Raw genomic sequence first — 24,055 nt, 5'->3', positions numbered from 1 at the left:
GGGAGATCGGGGAAGGTCGGGGTCGCCTGGAGCAGTACGGGGGGAGGCTCGACTTCCGATGGGCAGGTGTCCTAGTGCTGCTGGACTTGGCCAAGCAGGCTTCTTCAAGGAACATGGGATGAGCATGTCACAGGGCTGGCTGGGGCGGGACAAAGGCAGCCCCCCCTGCATTGCCCTCAAGGAATTAGATGGTGAGAGTCCCTTTTGGAGCATGTCACTGTCACGCAATGGGGGTGTGGAGAGGGACAATCCATGTATGAAGGACCGTACCCCACAGGTGTGAAGCATTAGTTACATCGTGTATTTTCTTACAAATAACTCCTTGCTTCCCTTTCAAAGAAAAGCCAGTTGGGAAAGAATCCAGACACTGGGAATCCCTGCCCACTTGTGCCTTCATTGACACTGGGAGTTGTCGTGAAATGCCAGGGATAGCAGGGATGGGAGGCCGAGGGGTGCCGGTTTTCTGATGGCCAGGTCCCAGGCGGGTGGAATTACTGCCATGAATGTTTCTCATAAGGCTGTTTGTCGGAAGGCTGGCCTGGACTTTGTTTAGGGGATTACAGCAGGCGCTTAGGGTTTTGGTAGTATCTGTCCTGAGGTTGTTAGGTTTGCTCCAGTAGGCAGATGTTTACATACTGGAGTCAACTCAACACACTCAGGCTCATTCTACTGTTGTGCATGCTCCTTCAACACTGCAAGTCTTTTTTTTTTTTTTGTTTTACGAGGTAGGGTCTCACTCTGGTCCAGGCTGACCTGGAATTAACTCTGTCATCTCAGGGTGGCCTCGAACTCACGGTGATCCTCCTACCTCTGCCTCCAGAGTGCTGGGATTAAAGGCATGCACCACCACACCCGGCAACACTGCAAGTCTTTATGAGTGATGGATGATTCATAAGTAGTCGTTCTTCCCTATAGAGCTAAGAGTCCCCCAAGAATGTACTTCTAATTCATTGCTTGGCTAAACAGAGGGAACTTAACTAATTATAGACAGGGCCTCATGCCGTCCCCAGGCTGGCCTGGAATTGGTTACGTAGCTTAGTATGACTTTGACTTCCTGATGCTCCACCTCTCAAGTGCTATGGTTGCAGATGTGTACCACCATTCATTCATTTGTTTATTTTTGTGGTTTTTCAAGGTAGGGTCTCACTCTAGTCCAGGATGACCTGGAATTCACCATGTAGTCTCAGCATGGACTTGAGCTCACCGTGATCCTCCTACATCTGCCTCCCAAGTGCTGGGATTAAATGTGAGCTCCACCACACCCAGCCAGTTATTATTTTTTATTGTTTAAATATTTTTATTTATTTGCAAGCAGGGAGAGGCAGAGGAGAGACGGAGAGAATAGGTGCATCAGGGCCCTTAGCTGCTGCATACAAACTCCAGATATGTGTGCCACTTTGTGCATCTGGCATTACATGGGTACTGGGGAATTGAACCCAGGTTGTTAGGCTTTGCTGGCAAGCACCTTAACTGTTGAGCCATCTCTCTAGCCCCCCCCCCCTTTCTCTTTCTTTTTTTGGTTTTTCAAGGTAGGGTCTCACTCTAGCCCAATCTGACCTGGAATTCACTCTGTATTCTCAGGGTGGCCTCAAACTCATGGTGGTCCTCTTACCTCTGTCTCCTGAGTGCTGGGATTAAAGGCATTCACACCATGCCCGGCTTCCAGTCCGATTTTGCTTGTTTGCTTGTTTTATGATGTAAGGTCTCACTCTACTCCAGGCTGACCTGGAACTCACTATGTAGTCTCAGGGTGGCCTCAAACTCACAGTGATCCACCTACCTCTGCCTCCCAACTGCTGGGATTAAAGGCGTGCACCGCCATGTCCAGCTGCCCAATTTTAAAAACTTCATTAAATATTGAATGAGCACTTGCTATTTTTGGACACTGGTCTGGGCCAGAGGACTCAGCAGGAGGTAATGCAGAGCAATATTCTTTTTTTTGTTTTATTTTGTTTTGATTTTTCAAGGTAGGGTCTCACTCTTGCCCAGGCTTACCTGGAATTCACTATGTAGTCTCTGGGTGGCCTTGAACTCATAACAATCCTACCTCTGTCTCCTGAGTGCTGGGATTAAAGACATGCACCACCACGCTTGGCCCTAATATTTTCTTTTTTTTTTTTATTTATTTTAAAAGGAGATTTTATATCATTACCATAAGTAAGCAGTGACTGTGAAAACAAATCCCCAGAAAACAAAACAATGTCATTACATTTCATCCTAGATGCTGTTGCTGGCCCGAGGCTTGGCGCCTCAGGCTTCTGTCTGTGTGTTTACAAGGGAGGCTGGCGCAGTCCTGAAGATGTGATGGGCCTATTAGCAGACTGACACTCTGTTTAGCAGAAATTCTTCAAAAATTAACATAGAAGCAGAAAGGATATGCCAACCTTCTTTGTAAAGGTCCATGTTACATGAAGTACTGCTTCTCTTTCTCCTTTTTTCCTTTTTCTTTTTTTTTTAAAATTTTTATTTATTTATTTATTTGAGAGCGACACAGAGGGAAAGACAGATAGAGGGAGAGAGAGAATGGGCGCGCCAGGGCTTCCAGCCTCTGCAAACGAACTCCAGATGCGTGCGCCCCCTTGTGCATCTGGCTAACGTGGGACCTGGTGAACCGAGCCTCGAACCGGGGTCCTTAGGCTTCACAGGCAAGTGCTTAACTGCTAAGCCATCTCTCCAGCCCCTTTTTTCCTTTTTTTTTGTGCTCTCTTTACTCTTTTTTTTCTTCTCTTTTCCTTTTTCTTTCTTTCTCTCTCTCTCTCTCTCTCTCTCTCTCTTTTTTGGTCCTAATATTTTCTTAAAAAAAATCTATTTATTTACATGAGGAGAGAGAATGAAAATGGTATGTCAGGGCCTGTAGCCACTGCAAATGAACTCCAGATGCATGAGCCACTTTGTGCATCTGGTTCTATGTGGGTACTAGGGAATCAAACCCAAGCACCACCTTAACTGCTGTGCCGTCTCCAGACCCAAAACAATATTCTTGCTCTCATCTTGCTGGTGTGTCTGTGTGGCAGACAGTCACAAATGCATACACTAGATAAGTTGGTTTCTAATTAGAGCATGCATAGAATCACCTGACAGCTTACCTGGACCCTCCTCCCCAGAAGCTGAATCAGTACATAGTTGGATGGGTAAAAGCCCAAGAACTATCATTTCTCCTCCCTTCCTCCCTCCCACCCTCCCTCCCTCCTTTTTCCTTTCTTCTCCTTTTCCCAACATCGATCCCTAAGTGTCTGCATTTCCAACAAGTTACAGGCAGGGTGCAGCTGGTCCACAGTCTTTGAGCAGTGCTGGACTGACCCTTGTATGCAACTGTGGGCAATGTGTGTGCCGTGGAGAAAGTACACCAACCCCATGTCCATGGTTTTACTTGCTCATTGCCAGCTTTGCTGTGAAAATATTTCACATAAAGTTCCAGAAATAAACTGTTCTTGAATTTGCAAACAATATATCATTCTGAATATCCATTGGGATCTTGAGACACATCCTCCATGGACATCAGGAAGGAGAAGTGCTATGAGATGATAGTGTGGGGATTGTTGATTATTAGGATTATTGACTAGTCAGAGCCACTCTAAAGGGCCAGATCTATGGGAAGAACAAAGCCTCGGGTATGGTATAGTTTGGTGGACCTGCAGAGAGGGGTGATGGGAGAGGGTGGTGAGAGATGGCCTGAGAGGCAGCAGCAGAGCCAGCCTAGGAGGGCCTGGGGGGACGAGTGCTAGTTTAATTCTGAGTGTGCTGGACCTTAAGCTAAAAGTTTGGGAGGTTGATGACTTCATTTGGTATGTTTGTGTATCCAGAGACCACACTGTTGCTGGGTATAGGAGGGGTTGTCTTGGGGCAAAGGGTGGCTGTCAGGGCCTGCTGAGGCTCACCAGGGTAGCTGTGAGGAGACCTGCCTGGACTTGGGTGAGCTGGAGAAGAGCTCCAACCCAGGGTCATTGGGATGGCGAAGCCCTGGCCTTACAGCCTGCCTCCCACGCTGCGTCCGCCGCCCAGGCTGGACTGCTCCATCAGCTGTCTGTCCCTGTACCGACCTGGCACCAAGTGTCTGTCACTGCTGAGTAGATGGATGACAAGCTAGGCTGTGAGTGACCCATGGGAAACCTTGTTCTTCCACTCATGAAGACCCTACCCATTTTGCTCCAGAGGTGGATTCGTCTTCTTCAAGTACCCACGAGTTGTGTGGTCACAGGGTGGCTGGCTGTGGTTGGGGCACCTCCATTGTGGCAGCCCCAGGTACAATCATGGGTGTGTTCAGCCTAAAGATAGGTACGTCACTGGATGTTCATCCCAGTCAGGATCTCGTGATGCTAAGCTTGCAGGGGGGTGGTGGGGGTGACTAAATCAGTGGCTTAAAATTCAGATGCATCAAGCCAAGCACGGTGGTACATGTCAACAGCTGGGAAGTAGAGGCAGGAGGATCTTGAGCACAAGGTCATGCTTGGCCACATAGGAAGTTTGAGGCCAACCTTAGTTACATGGAACTTTGTTATTTATTTAATTTTAAAACAAAACATTTTTATTTATTTATGTGAGAGGGAGAGAGAAAATGGGCACGTCAGGGCCTCCAGCCTCTGCAAACAATCTCCAGATGCGTGCGCCCACTTGTGCATCTTGATTTTGTGAGTCCTGGGGAATCAAACCAAGGTTCTTTGGCTTTGCAGGCAAAGGCCTTAACTGCTAAGCCATCTCTCCAGCCCTGTTTTCTTTTTTAAGTAGGATCTTGCTCTAGTCTAGGCTGACATGGAATTTACTGTGTAGGTTCAGGGTGGCCTTGACCTCATGGTGATTCTTCTACCTTGGCCTCCTGAGTGCTGGGATTAATTTTTTAAATTTTTTATTTATTTACTTATTTATTTGAGAGAGTGAGATGGGGAAAGAGAGAGAAGATGGGTGTGCCAGGGCCTCCAGCCACTTCAGACGAACTCCAGACATGTGCGCCACCTTGTGCATCTGGCTTACGTGGGTCCTGGGGAATTGAACTGAGGTCCTTTGGCAAATGCCTTAACTGCTAAACCTCACCAGCCCCAGTGCTGGGATTAAAGGTGTGTGTCACCATGCCCAGTGAGACCATGTGTCAAAAAAAATGAAACAAGCCATGGGGGGTGGGGAGCAGGAGTAGGAGGATCCTGTGAGTTTAAGGCCAGCCTGAGACTACATACTGAATTTTGGGTAAGCCTCAGGGAGACATTACCTCAAAGAAAACAAACAAGACTCAAAACAGTGCAAATGCCTCAATTCACGGGAACCAGGAGAGATGTAACCATCAAGTTTGTTATAGTACCCTAACCTCACGCTTATTCTGTCTAACACAGGTAGTATTTATTATTCACTTTTCTTAGGAAAGGGCTTGGTGTTTCTTAGGGTGGGAAGGATTCAGCCATGCCTTGTGTCCAGTGGTGCTTTAGCCAGCGGGTTCATTTGCTTATTCTGTAGGCGATTTCTACGCCTCTCACTTGGCCTGGCCATGGCTGGGTGCTGGGGCATAGGGATGGGGCAGCCCCCTCCCCTGCCCTGCATTGGTCACCATCTGACTGGGAGGCATGTCGAAACTTAGCCCCCGGAGTGGGAGAAAATGGTACTTCTTACTCTATGTCCCTGCTTTGTGCTCCTATAACATGCCTGAAACCAAATAAGTTATAAAGAGTAGAAGTTCAGGGCCAAGGCTCAGTAGGAGAGCAGGTATGTAGCACATGTGAGGTACTGGGTCAATCTCCAATCCAAAAAGAAAGCCTGTGTGGCACATGCCTTTAACCCCCGTACTTAGAAGGCATAGGTAGGATCACCATGATTTTGAGGTCAGCCTTAGAGTATAAAGTCCAGACCAGCTTGGTCTAGAGTAAGACCCTACCTCAAAAAATAAAGAAGACAAGGAGGGAAGGAGGAGGGTTATTTGACTTACAGTTCTAGGGACTGGGAAGTCCAAGGTCTGGTGAGCCCTGCATCACGCCATACCAGACAGCATCATGTGGCGAGAACTAGCCCACTCACGCTGGTCTCCTAGACTGACGAGTGCACTGGGGGGGGGGTCTTGTCCACATGACCACATATGTTTACTCACCCCCTCCCAAAGGCCCCTCCAAATGCCACTAGTATGACTTCTGGGGATTGCAGTGCCACCTCAACCTTTGGAGGACACATTCAGAACGTTGTAACTGGTGCATGGCACTTGCCACACGGGCAAGAAACCAGGAACTGGATGTCTAAGCTGTGCTTTTTGTTCAGACATCCAGCAGTTAGAGGAGACAGCAGGTTAACATCCCAAAGGTATCTCTTGTCGGATCTCTTTCTCATTAGCACTTTATTGGGAGCCAACCCATGGGCTGGTTCTTGGACTGTATAGAAGGAGAGAGCAAGCTGAATGGTCAGCATTCCCCCCCACTTCCGGCAGTTATGTTGATAGAGTCCAGCTTCTGCCATGCTCCTCCCGCCGTGGTCACTTCTGCCTTTGGTCCCAGCCTCCAGGGGCAGAGTTAGTAGGATTGCTACAGAGTGAGTTCCAGGTCAGCCTGAGCTAGGGTAAGACCCTACCTCAAAAACAACAGCAAACAAAAACGTGAGCCAAAAAGAAACCTTTCTCTCCTTAAGCTGTTTCTGGTAGCGTATTTTGTCCCAGCAGTGATCTGGTAGGATATTTTGTCTCAGGAGTGAGTCCTACTTTCTGCCTTCTTCCTGAGCCACTGTTTGGATGACATCTGAGCTAAGAATAAAACAGGCCAAACAAACCACTAGCTGTGTATGTGCTAAGCAGCTGCCAAGTTACACTTGCAGCTTCCTCCCACAGAGCGAAGCACCAATGTAGTCTTTTAAAAAAAATCTATAAGAGAGAAATAGAGAAAGAGGGAGAGATTCCAGGGCTTCCTGACACTGTAAATGGACCCCAGATGTATATGCCACCTTGTGCATCTGGCTTTACGTGGGCACTGGGGAGTCAAACTCTGGGTATCAGGTTTTGCAAAACAAGTACCTTTAACCATTGAGCCATCTCTCCAGCCCTCAAATATGCTTATAAGACATATGTTATATGTAATGTATAGTAATATGATATAGTGCCGCACTTTCCTCCCGCGTACAGTGGGGATCATGCCCGCCTTTGGCCTAATCATGTGTGTACTTTTGTTTTAGGTAAGAACCGGAGGCAAGAGTCCATGAAGCCACAGAGAACCTGGGCACTCCAGTGGCTGTCAGACACATTCCCACTGGTGACTATCCCCGAGGCAGGACAGAGAGGGTGGCTAGGAAGAGCACCAGCTGGTCTGTTTGGAGCACTGGCTTGCTGAGGCTCCACTCCCTGTCCAGTAAAACACCCATGGGACTGTCCACCACCTGAGGGTGCCTAGAGGCATTTAATTTTAGTGGCAGCAGCCTCTGAGGAAGCGCAAGTAGGGGGGTTAATAGCCTGTGTAAGAACCAAAAGCAGCTGGGCGTGGTGGCGCACGCCTTTAATCCCAGCACTTGGGAGGCAGAGGGAGGAGGACCGCTATGAGTTCCAGGACAGCCTGGGACTACATAGTGAATTCCAGATCAGCCTGAGCTATAGTAAGACCCTACTTCGGAAAAATAAAATAAAAAGTACTGCAAACTGAGTCAGACCCAGGACAACCGTGCTCTGTGCCTCCTCTTGCCACACAGCCCATCACTTCCGTCTGAGAACTTGTCCCTGAGCAGTATGGTGTGGGCAGGGCCTGTTCTGCCTCCAGCCCTGGCAACCTCACCACATGCTGCTTTGTAGTTTCTGACTCAGTTGCACTGGAGTGTTTGTGGGTGACTGCTCAGTTACCACCTTCACTCCCTGCTAGACCAGGGTTTCTCAGCCCCTCACAGCTGATGTTGGCAGGGATTGGTGGTGGGGGTCCATCTGTGTATGGTGGGCTGTTGACCAGTGCCCCAGCCTGCCTCTCACACTAGATGCCACAATGTCTCTAGACATCACCGGAAGTCAGAAGGGAATGGACTGGCCCTGCTGGTAATTACTCGGGGTGGGCATAAGCTCACCTCTCGCAGTGTTGGATGAACCCCTTGGTTTGGGGAGGCATTTGCTGCTAGTGAACTTTCAGAGCATAATGACCCTCTCTCTCTTTCAGGACCATGGCAGGAAAGGTGAAATGGGTCACTGACATCGAGAAGTCTGTGTTGATCAATAACTTTGAGAAGAGAGGGTGGGTCCAAGTGACGGAAAATGAGGATTGGAACTTTTACTGGTAAAGATAAAAAGCTGAATTTTATAGAGTTTTTGTTTGTTCATTTTTTTGTTGCTGTTGTTTTGTTTTTTTCGGGGTAGGGTCTCACTCTAGCCCATTCTGACCTGGAATTCACTGTGTAGTCTCAGGGTGGCTTTGAACTCACAACAATCTTCCTACCTCTGCCTCTAGGATTAAAGGCATGCGTCACCACACCCGGCTGGTTTTGGTTTTTTTGTTTGTTTGTTTTTGAGGTAGACGCCCATGTAGGCTGGGGATAGAATTTCACGAGCACTCAGAAGCTTGTGGGTGAGTGCAGTAGTGAACAACAGAGAGCACAAGAGGCCTTGCCTCTAAGGAGGTAGAAGGTGACAGAGCGACCTGGAAGCACACGTACACCTGCACTCACACAGAGACACACACCTCTCACACACTTACTGCTCCTGGGCTGGGGTACAGCTCACTTGGCAGAGCGCTTGCCTAGCGTGCATGAAGCTCCAGGTTCAATTCCTAGTACCACATAAACTAGGTGTGCGGGGGTGCACCTGTAATCCCAGTACTTGGGAGGTGGAAGCAAGAGGATCAAAAATTCAAGGCCCCCAGGTGTGTTGGCACATGCCCAGCACTCAGGAGACAGTGGCAGGAAGATTGTTGTGAGTTTGAGACCAGCCTGGGACTACAGAGTGAGTTCCAGATCAGCCTGGACTAGAGAGAGACCCTGCCTTAAAAAAAACAAACAAAACCAAAGGGGGGAAAAAAACAACAGTTCAAGGTCATCCTTAGCTACTTAGAAAATATGAAGCAGCCTGGACTACATGGAATCCTGTCTTAAAAAAAATTACTGCTTCTTTGTTTAGTTGTTATAATAACACAAGACAAGCTATCGTATAATACAAAAAAGGAAATCCCTGGGCTGGAGGAATGACTTAGCAGTTAAGGCATTTGCCTGCAAAGCCAAAGACCCTGGTTTGATTCCCCAGGACCCACATTAGCCAGATGCACAAGGGGGCACACACATCTGGAGTTCGTTTGCTTTGGCTGGAGGCCCTGGCATGCCCATTCTCTCTCTCCTCCTCTCCTTCTTTCTCTGTCAAATAAATAAGTAAAAATAAAATATTTTTAAAAAGGGGAATCCCTAAGTGCTAGAAAGTTTTGCATTATCTGAGAATTGCTTCCAAATAAGCAGTGCCGTGTGGACCCAGCCAGGGTGAGGCCTCTGGGCCCTAGGGTTTCATGTTCTGTGTGGCTGAACTTTCTCATGACAGAACATTGAAACAGAGTCCCTTTATTCTTTTTTTGTTTATCTGTTTTTTCAAGGTAGGGTTTCACTCTAGCTCAGGCTGACCTGGAATTCACTATGTATTCTCAGGGTGCCCTCAAACTCATGGTGATCCTCCTACTTCTGCCTCCCGAGTACTGGGATTAAAGGCATGTACCACCACATCTGGCCTAGAGTATCTTTATTCTTTTTTTTTTTTTTTTTAAAGTTTATTTGTAAGCTAGGCATGGTGGCACACACCTTTAATCCCAGCACTCAGGAGGTAGAGGTAGGAGGATTGCCGTGATTTTGAGCCCACCCGGAGAATACACAGTGAATTTCAGGTCAGTCTGGGCTAGAGTGAGACTCTACCTCGAAAAATCTATATATATTTATTTGACAGAGACAAAGGGGCGGGGGGAGAGAGAGAGAAAGAGAAAATGAGCACACCAGGGCCTCTAGCCACTGCAAACAAACTCCAGATGCATGAGCCACCTTGTGCATCTGGTTTATGTGGGTCCTTGGGAATCAAACCTAGGTCCTTTGGCTTTGCAGGCAAGTGTCTTAATCACTAAGCCATGCCTACAGCCAAAGATCCCTATTCTAACTGTAATGGCATTAGAGAATCCCTGTGGGTACTCTAGGCAGCTCCTTAGGCTCACTCTGCAGGATGGGGCAGGATTGAGGAGGATAGGGTCCACAGAGAGGTCGCAGGACAAGCTGCTTGGTTTTGTGAATAGCAGGCCTCCCTTGTAGCTGTCGGCCCTTTCTGCACACATCTTTCTGCCCCCCTGGCTGAAGAGGACTTGGGTGTGGCAGGACAGAGGCTTTGTTCGAGCAGTAGGAGGAATCCATTTCTGTGCTGGAGTGTAGCTCGGTGGTACAGCACCTGCCTGACACGTAATACCCAGCGTTAGGCAAAGGACTCCATTCTGCCTCTGCTGTCATCCCCTTCCTGAGTGCTCCAGCACGTGATGGGCTAACTCGTGGTCCTCACCTAACCCCGTGATATTGGCATTTAGGGTGTCTTTTCTGAAGTGAGGAGCCAATGCCATGTAAACGATCCTCCTAAAGTCAGGGTCTGGAAGGGTCTGTTAGCAGTGTGACCACTGGTCAGCGAATAGTCACTGCACTGTATTTGGGGTCAGATACTGAAAGAGTCAAGGTACGGCGTCAGAGGCGCACCTGCCCTCGTCCAGCCAGGTCACAGCAGTCCTGGACACATCCTGTGCCGCAGCCCCGGGTTCGGCTGGTGGCTGGTCGGGATAAGTCCCCAGGCTTATGGGAGTGCGAGGATATGCACGCTCACACACGGCTCTGTGCCCTCATCTCTTCTGCGCTCTTTGTGTTTCAGGATGAGTGTGCAAACCATCCGAAACGTGTTCAGTGTGGAAACTGGGTACCGGCTCTCCGACGACCAAATAGTCAACCACTTCCCCAACCACTACGAACTGACCCGCAAGGACCTGATGGTGAAGAACATCCGGAGATACAGGAAGGAGCTGGAGAAGGAGGGGAGTCCTCTGGCAGAAAAAGACGAGAATGGAAAATACCTCTATCTGGGTTGGTTCCTCCCCTTGGCCACAGGTCCTAAAGCACACCTGAACTTTTCACTTCTGGGGGTCAAGGCCGTGGCCTCCGTGGCTGGCTTTGCCATGTACATGGGCTGGGGCAGATTCTGTGGGCGCCTGCTTTAACTTAAGGCATCCCCAGGTGAGTGGACAGGGCAGGGCTGGATTTGCAATCTGAGTTTCTGTCACCAAGTAAATGCTAGGGACAAGCTTTATGTGAGCCTAGGCTGTGCCCAGTGCCCACTTGGGCACCACCTTCCAGAACCACACTGGAGAGGATGTGTGTTCCTGACCCACCTGGTGGTCAGAGGTGTACGGATGGGTAGTTCAGTCACTTCCCGTACCTGGACAGAACCTTAGCACTGACCTCTCTGACTCTGGCGTCCCCATCTGCTAAGTGGGAACAGTAACCGGGCAGCTCGAATCTTGCTGCAGGGTTGAGGTGAAGTGTGTTTGTGAAGTTTGGAGCACACAGAGCTCTGTAGAGGTCGGATAGCGACAGTCCTTCTGTGGCTGGGGCTGGCGGGGTGGGCAGGTGCTGACCCGCCGTGGTGACGCTTTTCTGCCAGGTGGGTGAGCTGCTCACCGGCGCTGCGTGTCTTCCCCTCTCAGACTTTGTCCCCGTCACCTACATGCTGCCTGCGGACTACAACCTGTTCGTGGAGGAGTTCAGGAAGAGCCCGTCCAGCACCTGGATCATGAAGCCGTGCGGCAAAGCCCAGGGCAGGGGCATCTTCCTCATCAACAAGCTCTCGCAGGTCAAAAAGTGGTCTCGGGACAGCAAGACATCCTCGTAAGTACGACAGACCCCGCTCCATATGCAAGGTTCTGGTCGGCAGCATCCTGCTGTCCTGTAGTTGGCTACTGGCTGTGTGGTATCCCTTGCTGCCTCTACAGCTTTGTCTTGTAGCTTTTTTTTTTTTTTTTTTTTTTTGAGGTAGGGTCTCATTCTAGCCCAGGCTGACCTGGAATTCACTATGTAGTCTCAGGGTGGCCTCAAACTCATGGCAATCCTCCAACCTTTGCCACCTGACTGCTGGGATTAAAGGTGCATGCCACCACACCCAGCTTGTAGCATCTTTTAAAAATTTTTCTTTATTCATTTATTTGCAAGCAGAGAGAGACAGAAATAGAATGGGCACACCAGGACCTCCAGTTGCTGCAAATTAACATCTGGCTCTACATAGGAACTGGGGAATTGAACCTAGGTCATTAGGCTTTGCAGGCAAGTGCCTTAACCACTGATGTCTTGTAGCACCTTAACAGGACTCCGTGGCTACAGTATCATGATTATCACGTGCTTTCCCCACAGTGAGCCATGAGGGACATGGTGTAGGTCACAGAAAGGTGACTTCGTTACTCTATTTCCAAGCTGGTGTGAGGCGGGCACAGAAGTTGAGGCAGTGAGGTCCGTGCTCCAGAGCATGTGGCCCACGCCTTTAATCACAGCATTCAGGAGGGAGGCAGAGGTAGGAGGATCACTGTGGCTTTGAGACCAGCCTGAGACTACATAGTGAATTCCAGGTCAGTGTGGCCTAGAAAGGAGACCTTACTTTGAAAAACCAAAATAAATAAATAAATAAATCTAATTCGACTGTCTGTTATGTGTGCAGGTTTATGACTCAATCCACAAAAGAAGCGTATGTGATCTCCCTCTACATCAATAACCCGCTGCTCATTGGTGGGCGGAAGTTCGACCTGCGCTTGTATGTCCTGGTGTCCACATATCGCCCGCTTCGCTGCTACATGTGAGAGCCCTGGGGCTTTGCTTCCATTCTGAAGATTTTGTGTGTGGGTGGGTGTTTTTGTTTTGTTTTTTGAGGTCCAGACTGACCTGGAATTCACTGTGTAGTCTCAGAGTGGCCTTGAACTCACAGCGATCCTCCTACCTCCTACCTCTGCCTCCTGAGTGCTGGGATTAAAGGCATGTGCCACCACACTCAGCTTTGAAGATTGTGTTTTTCCTTAGCACGGCTCACTTCTCAGTGCCTCTGAGGCTTAATGATTTGATAGAACAGTGAATGTTCGGTGCCTGCCTCAGGGTAGGTCCCGAGAAAATGAGAGCCGTTGACCTCAAAGCTAACGTGAGTCTTACAGTACAAACAGTACAGTTTTGGACATTTAAAGTCACCTGGTTGTGGTAATGGACACTTGTAATCCCAACATTCAGGAGGCAGAGATGGAGATTGTGAGTCCAAGGCCAGCCTGAGTTACATAGTGAGACCTTGTCTGAGAAACCAAAGCAACTAAAAGTATTTAAAGAAAAAATGCTGCTCTTTTTAGAGAGCAAAGTGGCATATTTTCTCCTGTGTCTCCGCAGTGACTCAGTTGAATTCCCTCCTAGGTATAAGCTTGGGTTTTGCCGGTTTTGCACAGTGAAGTACACCCCGAGCACCAGTGAGCTAGACAACATGTTCGTCCACCTCACCAATGTGGCCATCCAGAAGCACGGAGTGAGTGTCTCCTGATGTAGAGGGAAATGGACGGCTTTGTCAATTTCTATCTTTTCTAGTTTTGCAAGGAAGGATGGAAATGGTACGGGAGTGGTGTTCAAAGGTTTGTGGCCTGGGCACAAAGGGGCTGAGAGTCACAGGCCGTGTGTGTGCGTAGAAGTTGGGCATGGACAGAGGGACAAGGCCACCATTGCAGCTCTGTGATCTTGGACAGGTCAGGTCAGTGTTTGACAAATAGAGCCTGTCTCCTTTGTTGTAATGGGTTACGCTGGGCCTGCATGCTGGGTAAGCACTCTACCACTGAGCTGCTTTCCCAGCTCTATTTTACTGTTTAAAAATTTTACTTATTCACAAAGGGGGACAGAGAATGAGAACGGGAAAACCAAGGCCTCTAGCCATTGTAAGCAAACTCCAGACACATGTGCCTGGCTTTGTGTGGGTCTTCAGGAATCAAACTCAGGTCCTTAGGTTTTGCAGGCCAAGCACCTTAACCACTAAGCCATTTATTTCTTCAGCCCTGAGAAGGCATTAAATTTTTTTTAAAGTATATTTAATTAGTTTATTTATTTGAAGAGAGAGAATGGTCTGCCAGGGCCTTCAGCTACTGCAAACAACTCCAGATGCATGCGCCCAAGTGCATCTGGCTTACATGGGTACTGGGGAATTGAACCTGGGTCCTTAGGCCTCTTAGGCAAATGCGTTAACTGCTAAGCCATCTCTCCAGCCCCCCCTTTTTTTTTTCGAGGTAGGGTTTCACTCTAGCCCAGACTGACCTAGAATTCACTATGTAGTCTCTGATTGGCCTCAAACACAGGGCAATCCCCCTACCTCTGCCTCTTGAGTGCTGAGATTAAAGGCATGTGCCACCACACAAGGCTCAGGATTTCATTTCAAAAGTACAAAGTTAAGAATTGGCGGGGGGGGGGAACAGAACTGGGAACCTGGGTTAAAAATATTTAATTTGGACTGGAGAGATGGCTTAGCAGTTAGTTGCTTGCCTGTGAAGCCTAAGGACCCTGGTTCGAGGCTCCATTCCCCAAGACCCATGTTAGCCAGATGCACAAGGGGGCACACACGTCTGGAGTTCGTTTGCAGTGGCTAGAGGCCCTGGTGCACCCATTCTCTCTCTTTCTCTCTCTCTCTCTCTCTCTCTCTGTCACTCTCAAATAAATAAATAAAAATGAACAAAACATATTAAAAATAAACATACAAGCAAATGATACAGTTAACTTAAAAAAAATAAAAAAAAATTTGGGCTGGAGAGGTAGCTTAGCCATTAAGGTGCTTGCCTGTAAAGCCTAAGGACCCAAGTTTGAGTCCCCAGTGTCCATTTAAGCCAGATGCACAAGGTGGCTTATGCATCTGGAGTTTGTCTACAGTGGGTAGAGGCCCTTGTGCGCCTATTCTCTCTCCCTCTGTGTATGTATGTATATGTCTCTCTCTCAAATAAGTAAATAAGTAAAATATTTTTAAAATTTATTTTATTTATTTATTTGAGAGATAGAATGGTCATGCTAGGGACCCTAGCCACTGAAACAAACAAACAAAAAAAACTAGACACATGCGCCACCTTGTGCATCTGGCTTTACATGAGTACTGGGGACTCAAACCTGGGTCCTTTGGCTTAGCAGGCAAGCACCTTAACTGTTAAGCCATCTCTCCAGCCCTGAGAAGGCATTTTAAAAATACATTTTATTTGTTTATTTATTTGAGAGAAAGAGAGATTGGGCGTGCCAGGGCCTCTAGCCATTGCCAGTGAACTTCAGATGCTTGTGCTACCTGTACATCTGAGTCCTTTGTCTTTGCAGGCAAGTACCTTAACCACTATGACACCTCTCCAGCCCTGAGAAGACATTTTTAAAGACTATAGTTAATTCTACTTTTATGTTAAGATGATGTTTGCTTTGAGACAGTAGTTTTGTTTCTTAACTTTCTACTTTAGTGATGAAATCCTGAGCCAGGTGTGGTGGTGTACGTCTTTAATCCCAGCACTCAGGAGGCAGAGGTAGGAGGATTGCCATGAGTTGGAGGCCACCTTGAGACTACATAGTTAATTTCAAGTCAGCCTGGGACACTATGAGAAAAACCTTGAAAAACCAAAAATAATAATAATAATAATAATAAATCTTGGTCATATGGATGGTGTTCTGATTTCCTTGGGTATTTTCTAGCCTGTGACTTAAAAGCCAAGTAGTTTGTGGAAAGTTATTTGTAAGGGTAGGGAAATAGGAAAAATGTTGAGTCTGGTGTGGTAGCACACATATTTAATTACAGTACTCAGGAGGCAGAGGTAGGAGGATCAGTATGAGTTCGAGACCAACCTGGGACTACAAAGTGAGTTCCAGGACAGCCTGGGCTACAGTGAGACCCTACCTCAGGAAAAAAAAAAAGTTGAAAAAAAAAGGAGCTGGCATTAGGTTGACAGTGGTGGTACAGGAAGAGAGTTAGAGAACTGCCTGTGTGGTTGCTACTTTGCATCTGGAGAATAAGCACAGGTGTACCTTGGGCCCACCTGTGGGCAGAGATCAGTGAGCAGGATCAGGGAATTAATTATTGGGACCCATTATCAGGACCTGCCACAGAGGGAAGCCAGTAGGACCCCCTGAGGATGGGCCATGGCAGAGACCTCAGATGACCCCAGATGGCACTGTGGAGCTGGGGTGCCCTGGAGAGCTGTCCTGGACAGAGGGGCACCACAGCCTCTGTTAGTGGAAGGACCCTGGCTTTCCCAGGGCAGGGGTGAAACCTCAGACTAGGCAGTCACTTTGACCTAGGGCAATGCCAGGGTAGGTGTCTGCACTCACTGGAGGAATGAGTGCCGTGGTCTGGCGAGGAGACTTAGGCGGCCCTTCACAGTGTGGGCTACTGAGTATAAAAATTACAAGGCTCTCAGAGAGTTGCACACCTGAAAGTGCGCATCCAGGACTGGGCACAGACCTGCCCGGGCAGTGGTGTCGGTCTTGGTGTCAGGGCGCATGCGTGAAGACAGCCGGGCCTCCTCTTCCCTCGCAGGAGGACTACAACCACATCCACGGGGGCAAGTGGACCGTGAGCAACCTGCGGCTCTACCTGGAGAGCACGCGCGGCAGGGAGGTGACCACCAGGCTCTTTGACGAGATCCACTGGATCATCGTGCAGTCCCTCAAGGCTGTGGCGGTGAGTGCAGGCAGGGGGATGGTCACGAGTGCAGGAGAGGGCAGCACACTGGCTCAAGTGAAGCTGGTGGATTTCTAGGATCTGAAGGCCTTTGCAGGAATTTACTTAGTTTTTATTCCCTTAGCTAACTTAGTCACCCTGGTTTTCCCTGGTGTGCTGCCTATAGGGAATACGCACTGGAGGCAGACAAGGAAACCAGTGTGTGAGAGGGGCCTGTGTGTGGCATGACCTGGGGGTCCTGAGTCCAAGACCCATGAGATGGCTCTGTGGGGCTGAGAGACTGAGAGCCAGGACTTGAGGCAGGGCCAGTGTGTGAGAGCGCTGGAGATGGCGGCTTGGCAGCTCTGCCCCGCACAGGACGCGTGCGCTGCCGGCATCTGGACACCAGGCATTCAGAGCAAATGTCAGCCCGCGGAGTTGCTGGAGGAAACAGCAGCAAGCCCCGCTGTCCCCCTTCAGGCTGCGTCTCTGCAGATGACTCCACTTCAGGTGGAGGGTTTTGTTAAGCAGCCCGTGTGCCCACTGCTGGGGCTCTAGAGCCCGCTGAGGGCTGCTCACCTCTCTTGGAGGAGACAGAATGTCCAGTGCAGGCGTGCCCCCCAGAGGAGGGCGAGGGGAGGTGGGGATCTAGATAATCAACAGTTTGTTTTAAATAAATAAATATATTTGGGGGGGTGTTGGTTTTTTGAGGTAGGGTCTCGCTCTAGCCCAGGCTGACCTGGAATTCACTATGTAGTCTCAGGGTGGCCTCAAACTCAGTGATCCTCCTACCTCTGCCTCCCAAGTGCTGGGATTAAAGGTGTGCACCACCACGCCCAGCTTTACAAAAGCATTTTAAAAATTATTTATTTATTTATTTATTTGAGGGGTTAGGGAGGAAGGGAGGGAAGGAGAAAAGGAAGAAGGGAGGAAGAGGCAGATAGAGAAAATGGCGGCACCAGGGCCTCCAGCCACTGCAAATGAACTCCAGAGACGTGGGCCACCTTATTGCATCTGACTCTCATTGATATGGGGGAATTGAACCTGGATCCTTAGGCTTTGCGGGCAAATGCCTTAACCTGAGACATCTCCCTAACACTAGCAGTTTTTTTTTCTTATTTTTTACAATTAAAGTATCCATTTAATTTAGAAAAAATAACATCACACTAGAAAAATCACATTCATAAAATTCACTCACATTTTTGGGAAGACAGAACCAGAAGTAATAAGATTAAAAGGCAAAAACAAACAAAAAACACTGCCAAAACCGGGGTGAGACAATCATTTATTTATTGGACAAGGCAAGGTCATTTAAGGAAAGGAAACATATCCAAACATGGGTTTAGCTTGGTGTTACAGGCATCAATGCTCACAACAAACACTACTCAAAACATTATGGAAACAGGCCATATACAACCAGAAAGATGCTGTCATGTCATTCAAAAATAAGCTACAACACTTAGGAAACAATTATTAGGGAATTAGGACATATATTAGTCTCTAGTTCATCAATTGGCATCTTCAGCAGCTGAGCCAACAGTACTTGGCTGCTTCCCTGGTTACTAAGGAGAGTTCCTGTATTCTAAAAAACTGATTGTTACACACTTGTCATACTTCTGAGTGTCACTAATATCATCTCAACTGTTGCCTTTAACTAGCTCACATCACTGTAGTTTTGAACTACAATATTCCACAATAAACTATTGCAGCATTGTAAATAAAATGTCATACTTAATTTAGAATTGTTATGATGCACCCAAATCTCATTTAAAGTACCATACATAAAAAAGACAGCAGAGAACTATTGGAGTTTTTAAAATTGAGTTCACATTGCTGAAGCTATATAAGCTATTAGAAAAGGTAGACACACCTGAATACTACTGTACCAACTCTTTGCCAAATTATTTAGCATCACTATTAGCAGGAGTTTGACTAGGCAGGCAAAGACAGATTTCAACACCCATTCAAAGCACTGCCAAAATGTCGTAACTAATAGTACATTATAAAGTTATGGGGAAGAACTATTTAGTGGAAGATTAACTTCTTAAATTTATTGATCACCCCTTTTTTTCTGCTGTGGTCCTAGCAGTTTTTTAAAACATGTTTTTGCTTTGTTTTGTTTTGTATTTTCGAGGTAGGGTCTCACTGTAGCCCAGGCTGACCTGAAATTCACTCTGTAGTGTCACGGTGACCTTCTACCTTTGTTTCCCAAGTGCTAGATTAAAGACGTGTACCACCACGCCTGGCTTTTTTTTTTTTTTAAGTATTTATTTATTTGTGAACAGAGTGAGTGAGAGAGAGAAGAGACATACCAGGGCCTCTGCGCCCTGCAAATGAACTCCAGATGCATGTGCTACCCTGTATATCCAGGTCTGTGTGGGTACTGGAGAATTGAACCCAGGCAGTAACCTCTGATCCATCTCTCCAGCCCTATTTTTTTAAATTTTATTAGAGACAGAAAGAGAGAGAGAGAGAGAGAGAATGGGTGCACCAGGGCCTCTAGCCACTGCAAACGAACTCCAGTTGCATGTGTCACTGTGATGGTTTGATTCAGGTGTCCCTGATTCAGGTGTCCCCTATAAATTTAGGTGTTCTGAATGCTACGTTCCCAGCTGATGGAGATTTGGGAATTGACACTTCCTGGGGGCAGTTTATTGTTGGGGGCGGGCTTATGGGTGTTATAGCCAGTTTCCCCATGCCAGTGTTTGGCACACTCTCCTGTTGCTATGGTCCACCTTATGTTGGCCAGGGGTTGATGTTTTCCCCTGCCATCATGGAGCTTCTCCTCGAGCCTGTAAGCCAAAATAAACTTCTTTTTTCCACAAGCTGCTTTTAGTTGGATGATATCTACCAGCAATGCAAACTTGACTGCAACAGTCAGCTTGTGCATCTGGCTTACGTGGGTCCTGGGGAATTGAACCTGGGTCCTTTGGCTCTGCAGGATAACACCTTAACCGCTGAGCCATCCCTCCAGCCTATTTTTATTTGTTTGTTTTTTTCCAAGGTAGGATCTCAGTGTAGCCCAGGCTAACCTGGAATTCACTAGATAGTCTCAAGCTGGCCTTGAACTCATAGTGATCCTCCTACCTTGGCCTCTTGAGTGCTAGGATTAAAGGTGTGTGTCACCACACTGCAGTTGAGTGTGTGTGTGTTTTATAAAGCATTTGAAGAGCAATTTGCCTAAGGCGCATTTAGGTAAAATGGAAATGAAATTACAAAGGGAGTTCAGAAACTAAGTAAGCAGGTTTACTTTTATCACTGGATACCGAGGTTTGTCATCTTATGGTTCCACAGGGTCAGGAAGGGTGACAGGTAGCCTGGTGGGCAGTGTGTGTGTCAGTGGGCGGGGTGGAGGAGAGAATGAGAGAAGGCTGCACAGGCCCCCATAAGTTCCTACGCTTGGAGGTGGTCTGTGTACACTCTGGGGACAGTGTCACAGTGACAGGTGTTGGTGTGGGGACACTATGACATCTTGACTGTACCAGTCAGTCTTTCTTTTGGGTAGAGGGAAGGTCTGTTTCTGAGGCCAGGAAGAGAGAGAGGAAGAAGGTGAAGCCTGGGTTACTGGAGATCAGGCATGTGGGAGGCCTGCTGGCCCTGAGGTATTGCTCTCCACCAGGCCCTCAGCCCCGGCTGTATAACCCGCTCTCCCTCTCTCTCCAGCCCGTGATGAACAATGACAAGCACTGCTTTGAGTGCTACGGTTACGACATCATCATCGACGATAAGCTGAAGCCCTGGCTCATCGAGGTGAGTCACCAGCCTGTACCTGGTGCCCCCACTTCCCCTCCTCCTCCTCCTCCTGTGCTTCTGCCTGGATTGGGCTCCTGCCAAGAGGTCCTCGGGCCAGACGGGAAGACCTCTCAGCTCCCTAAGCCCAGTCGCAGGGAAGGGACTGCAGTCCATCTCAGTTGGGCCGGGTGGCTGGGATGGCCCAGTCTCTAGGAGCTTTCAGGCTGATGTGTGCTCCCTCGGCCCCATAGCCTGTCTCAGGCCTGCTCTGTCCTTGCCAGGCCTAAGCTCTCATCCAGGAAGGTGCTCACAAGCCCTGAAGCCCTTGACCGGCAATGTCATACTGGAAATCTTTTTTTTAAAATACTTTTAAAAAATATTTATTTCAAGCTGGGCGTGGTGGCATGTGCCTTTACTCCCAGCACTTGGGAGGCAGAGGTAGGAGGATTGTCATAAGTTTGAGGGTGCCCTAAGACTACAGAGTCAATTCCAGGTCAGTCTGGGATATAGTGAGACCCTACCTCGAAAAAAAAAAATTTATTTATTTGAGAAAGAAAGACAGCTAGAGAGAGAATGGGTGTTCCAGGGCCTGCAGCCATTGCCGACCCACTCTAGACACATGTACTGTCTTGTGTGTCTGGCTTATGTGGGTTCTGGGGAATTGAACCTGGGTCCTTTGGCTTTGCAGGCAAGTGCCTTACCCACTAAGCCATCTCTCTAGCCCTGGAAATCCTTTTTTTTTTTTTTTTTTTTTTTTTGGTTTTTCAAGGTAGGGTCTCACTCTAGCCCAGACTGACCTGGAATTCATTATGGAGTCTCAGGGTGGCCTTGAACTCACGGTGATCCACCTACCTCTGCCTCCCGTGTGGTGCTGGGATTAAAGGCATGCGCCACCACGCCCGGCTTAGAAATCCTTTTATTTGTGGACTTTGTGTGTGAGTGTGGATGATGATGATGATGATTGTGTATGGGTGACATGTACCGTGGCACACATGTAGAGGTCATAGGACAACCCCTGGCAGGGTGCTGGTCTTCTGTTTCTACCTTGTCTTGAGACAGTCTCTTTCCCTTCCTCCTCCTTCCCCGCCCCAAAGCCAGAATAGCTAGCCTGTGAGCTTCTGGATTCTCCTGACTCCACCTCCCATTGTCATAGTTGTGTGGGATTGCAGACCCTTGTGCTGGTTTATTTTGATTGTTTGTTTTCAAGGCAGGGTCTCACTCCAGTCCAGGCTAAACTTGGAACTCAGTTTGTAGCTCCAGTGTAGTCTTGAACTGATGGTGATCTTACTACCTCAGCCTCCCAGGTGCTAGGATTAAAGCACTTTAAAGCTAGGATCAATGCCTGGCTTCCATGTGCTCCTTATAAAAAGGAGGGGGGCTGGAGAGATGGCTCAGTGGTTAAGGCATTTGCCTGCAAAGCCCAAAGCCAAAGGACCCAGGTTATATTCCCCAGGACCCACATTAGCTAGACGCACAAGGGGGCACATGTATCTGGAGTTCGTTTGCAGTGGCTGGTGGCCCTGGCATGCCCATTCTCTCTCTCTCTTTTTATGACTGTATTTGAGAGAGAGAATGGGCACACCAGGGCCCCTCCTAACATTGCAAACAAGCTCTAGACACATGTGCCACTTTGTGCCTATGGCTCTACGTCAGTACTGGTGAATCAAACCCAGGCTGTTAGGCTTTGCAAGCAAGCCTTTTAACTGCTGAGCCATCTCTCCAGCCCTCTCTCCATGTGCTAGTTTTACCTCTGCCCTGGTGTGGGTACTGGGAATCCAAACTCTCGTTGGCAGGCTTGTGGAGCAAGTGCCTTCAATCCCAGAGCTGTCCCCAGTCCCTGCGGTAGCAGTTCTAAGGGTGGCGGCGTTCTTTGACGCCCTCTACATGAGTTTCGCTCCTCGCAGCCAGAGAGGCTTCTTCACTATGAGGAGACTGAACCGTTCACGGGTTTGCTGCCCTGACCTACAGCATGCAGCAGCCAGCCAGGCCAGAGCTGCCTAAGCTGGGCACGGCAGCCCACGCCTGCCTGTAAGCCATGCCCTTTGGTGGAGACAGGAGAATGACCAGGAATTTATTTAGTTTTTTTGTGGGTTTTTTTTTTTTTTTGAGGTAGGGTCTCGCTCTAGCCCAGGCTGACCTGAAATTCACTATGTAGTCTCAGGGTGGCCTCAAACTCAGGGTGATCCTCTGCCTCCGCAGTGCTGGGGTTAAAGGTGTGCACCACCACACTCAGCTTGACTATGAATTTAAATAGTGAGTTCCAGGCCAGTCTGGGCTTTAAAATGCCATTCTACCTCAAAAAATAAAACAAATAAATAAAAACAGCCTAAAACAAGAGCAGATGGGCCATGACTGGAGGCTGCGGGCCCCTTCACAGTGACACAGTCCAGTCACTGACGGGCTTCTGGCAGTGCCAGTGGCCAGAGCCAGGCTGTGCATGGAGCGGGCAGGCTCCTCTGACTTAGAACGATGCTTTCCTGGCAAGGCTGGACTCTCAGCTGAAAAGTACCTCCTTATATACTTGATCCTGTTTCCTTTCTCAGGGTGTTAAAACCCCACGCTGTTGTGAGGTCACGTTATTTGGGTCACTGATCCTAGAAAAGTCCTGATACATGGTGTAGAGCAGACACTGTGATTATGTTTGTGATGTGTGCTAGCCCCAGTTTTTGTATTTGTGGAAGCTGACCTATAGATCATAATAACCCTGTGTTTATTATTTATAGTTTACCTAACAGCTGGTAAAAGTAGGTCGCAAAAGGTTTCCTGTCCAAGGTACTCAGAAAGTGTTAAGTTAAAGGTGTGTGTCACCATGCCCGGCTCTCTTTTTAAATATTATTTATTTCTTTATTTGAGAGAGAGAGGGAGAAAGGAAGAGTCAAATAAAGAGAGAATGGGCATGCCAGAGCCTCTAGCCACTGCAGACAAACTCCAGACACATGCCCCACCTTGTGCATCTGGCTTTACATGGGTTCTGGGGAATTGACCCTGGTCCTTGCAGGCAAGTTACTTAACTGCTGATCCATCTCCCCAGCCTAGTTGCCTTTCTTGTTGCTGTGACCAATGCTTGACCCCCCTCCCCCCCCGAAAAAAAGCAACTTAAGAAAGGGCTTTTGTTTAGTTTTGTTTCCAGCATACAGTCCATCCATCATGGCAGGGGCTGCAGGAGTGTGAGGCAGCTGATCACATGCAGTCCACAGTGAGGAAGCAGAGGTGAACGCTGGTGTTCAGCCAGCGCTCCTTTTTTTGTTTGTTTGTTTGTTTGGTTTGGTTTTTCGAGGTAGGGTCTTGCTCTAGCTCAGGCTGACCTGGAATTCACTATCTAGTCTCAGGGTGGCCTCAAACTCATGGCAATCCTCCTACCTCTGCCTCCCAAGTGCTGGGATTAAAGGCGTGCACCACCACATCTGGCCTTTTTTGGTTTTTCAAGGTAGGGTCTCACTCTAGCCCAGACTGACCTAGAATTCACTCTGTAGTCTCACGGTGGCCTCAAACTCATGGCGATCCCCCTAGCTCCACCTCCCAAGTGCTGGGATCAAAGGCATGTGCCACCATGCCTGGCCCTAGCTCTCCTTTTTATTCAGTCCAGAACCCCAGCTCATTGAACGGTGCCACTCATGGCTAGGGTGGGTCCTCCCACGTCATTTACCCTAATCTAGAAATCTTTCATAGACATGCCCAGAGATTAGTTTCCACGGTGATTCTAAATCCTGTCAAGTAGAC

The 24,055-nt window shown here is 48.3% G+C and overlaps 1 protein-coding gene across 3 annotated transcripts in view; it reads left to right on the top strand.

Annotated features, from left to right (window-relative positions):
* Positions 1 to 24,055, top strand: part of Ttll1 (tubulin tyrosine ligase like 1) — a 28,896-nt gene that overhangs the window by 251 nt on the left and 4,590 nt on the right. The window contains exons 1-9 of one of the 3 annotated variants that reach the window (XM_045153056.1): positions 173 to 191; positions 7,132 to 7,208; positions 8,091 to 8,207; positions 10,799 to 11,007; positions 11,628 to 11,808; positions 12,629 to 12,763; positions 13,360 to 13,468; positions 16,481 to 16,624; positions 20,267 to 20,353. In XM_045153056.1, the coding sequence (XP_045008991.1) occupies positions 8,095 to 8,207; positions 10,799 to 11,007; positions 11,628 to 11,808; positions 12,629 to 12,763; positions 13,360 to 13,468; positions 16,481 to 16,624; positions 20,267 to 20,353 (978 nt within the window). In that variant the 5' untranslated portion in view covers positions 173 to 191; positions 7,132 to 7,208; positions 8,091 to 8,094. Of the gene's footprint in view, positions 1 to 172; positions 192 to 7,131; positions 7,209 to 7,497; positions 7,973 to 8,090; positions 8,208 to 10,798; positions 11,008 to 11,627; positions 11,809 to 12,628; positions 12,764 to 13,359; positions 13,469 to 16,480; positions 16,625 to 20,266; positions 20,354 to 24,055 lie in introns of those variants that run through there. The other 2 variants (XM_045153055.1, XM_004650370.2) reach the window with 2 other exon arrangements.

This window comes from Jaculus jaculus, chromosome 6 (assembly GCF_020740685.1).
Source record: "Jaculus jaculus isolate mJacJac1 chromosome 6, mJacJac1.mat.Y.cur, whole genome shotgun sequence".
Lineage (NCBI taxonomy): Eukaryota > Metazoa > Chordata > Mammalia > Rodentia > Dipodidae > Jaculus > Jaculus jaculus.
This window is presented reverse-complemented; position numbering and strand designations above follow the sequence as displayed.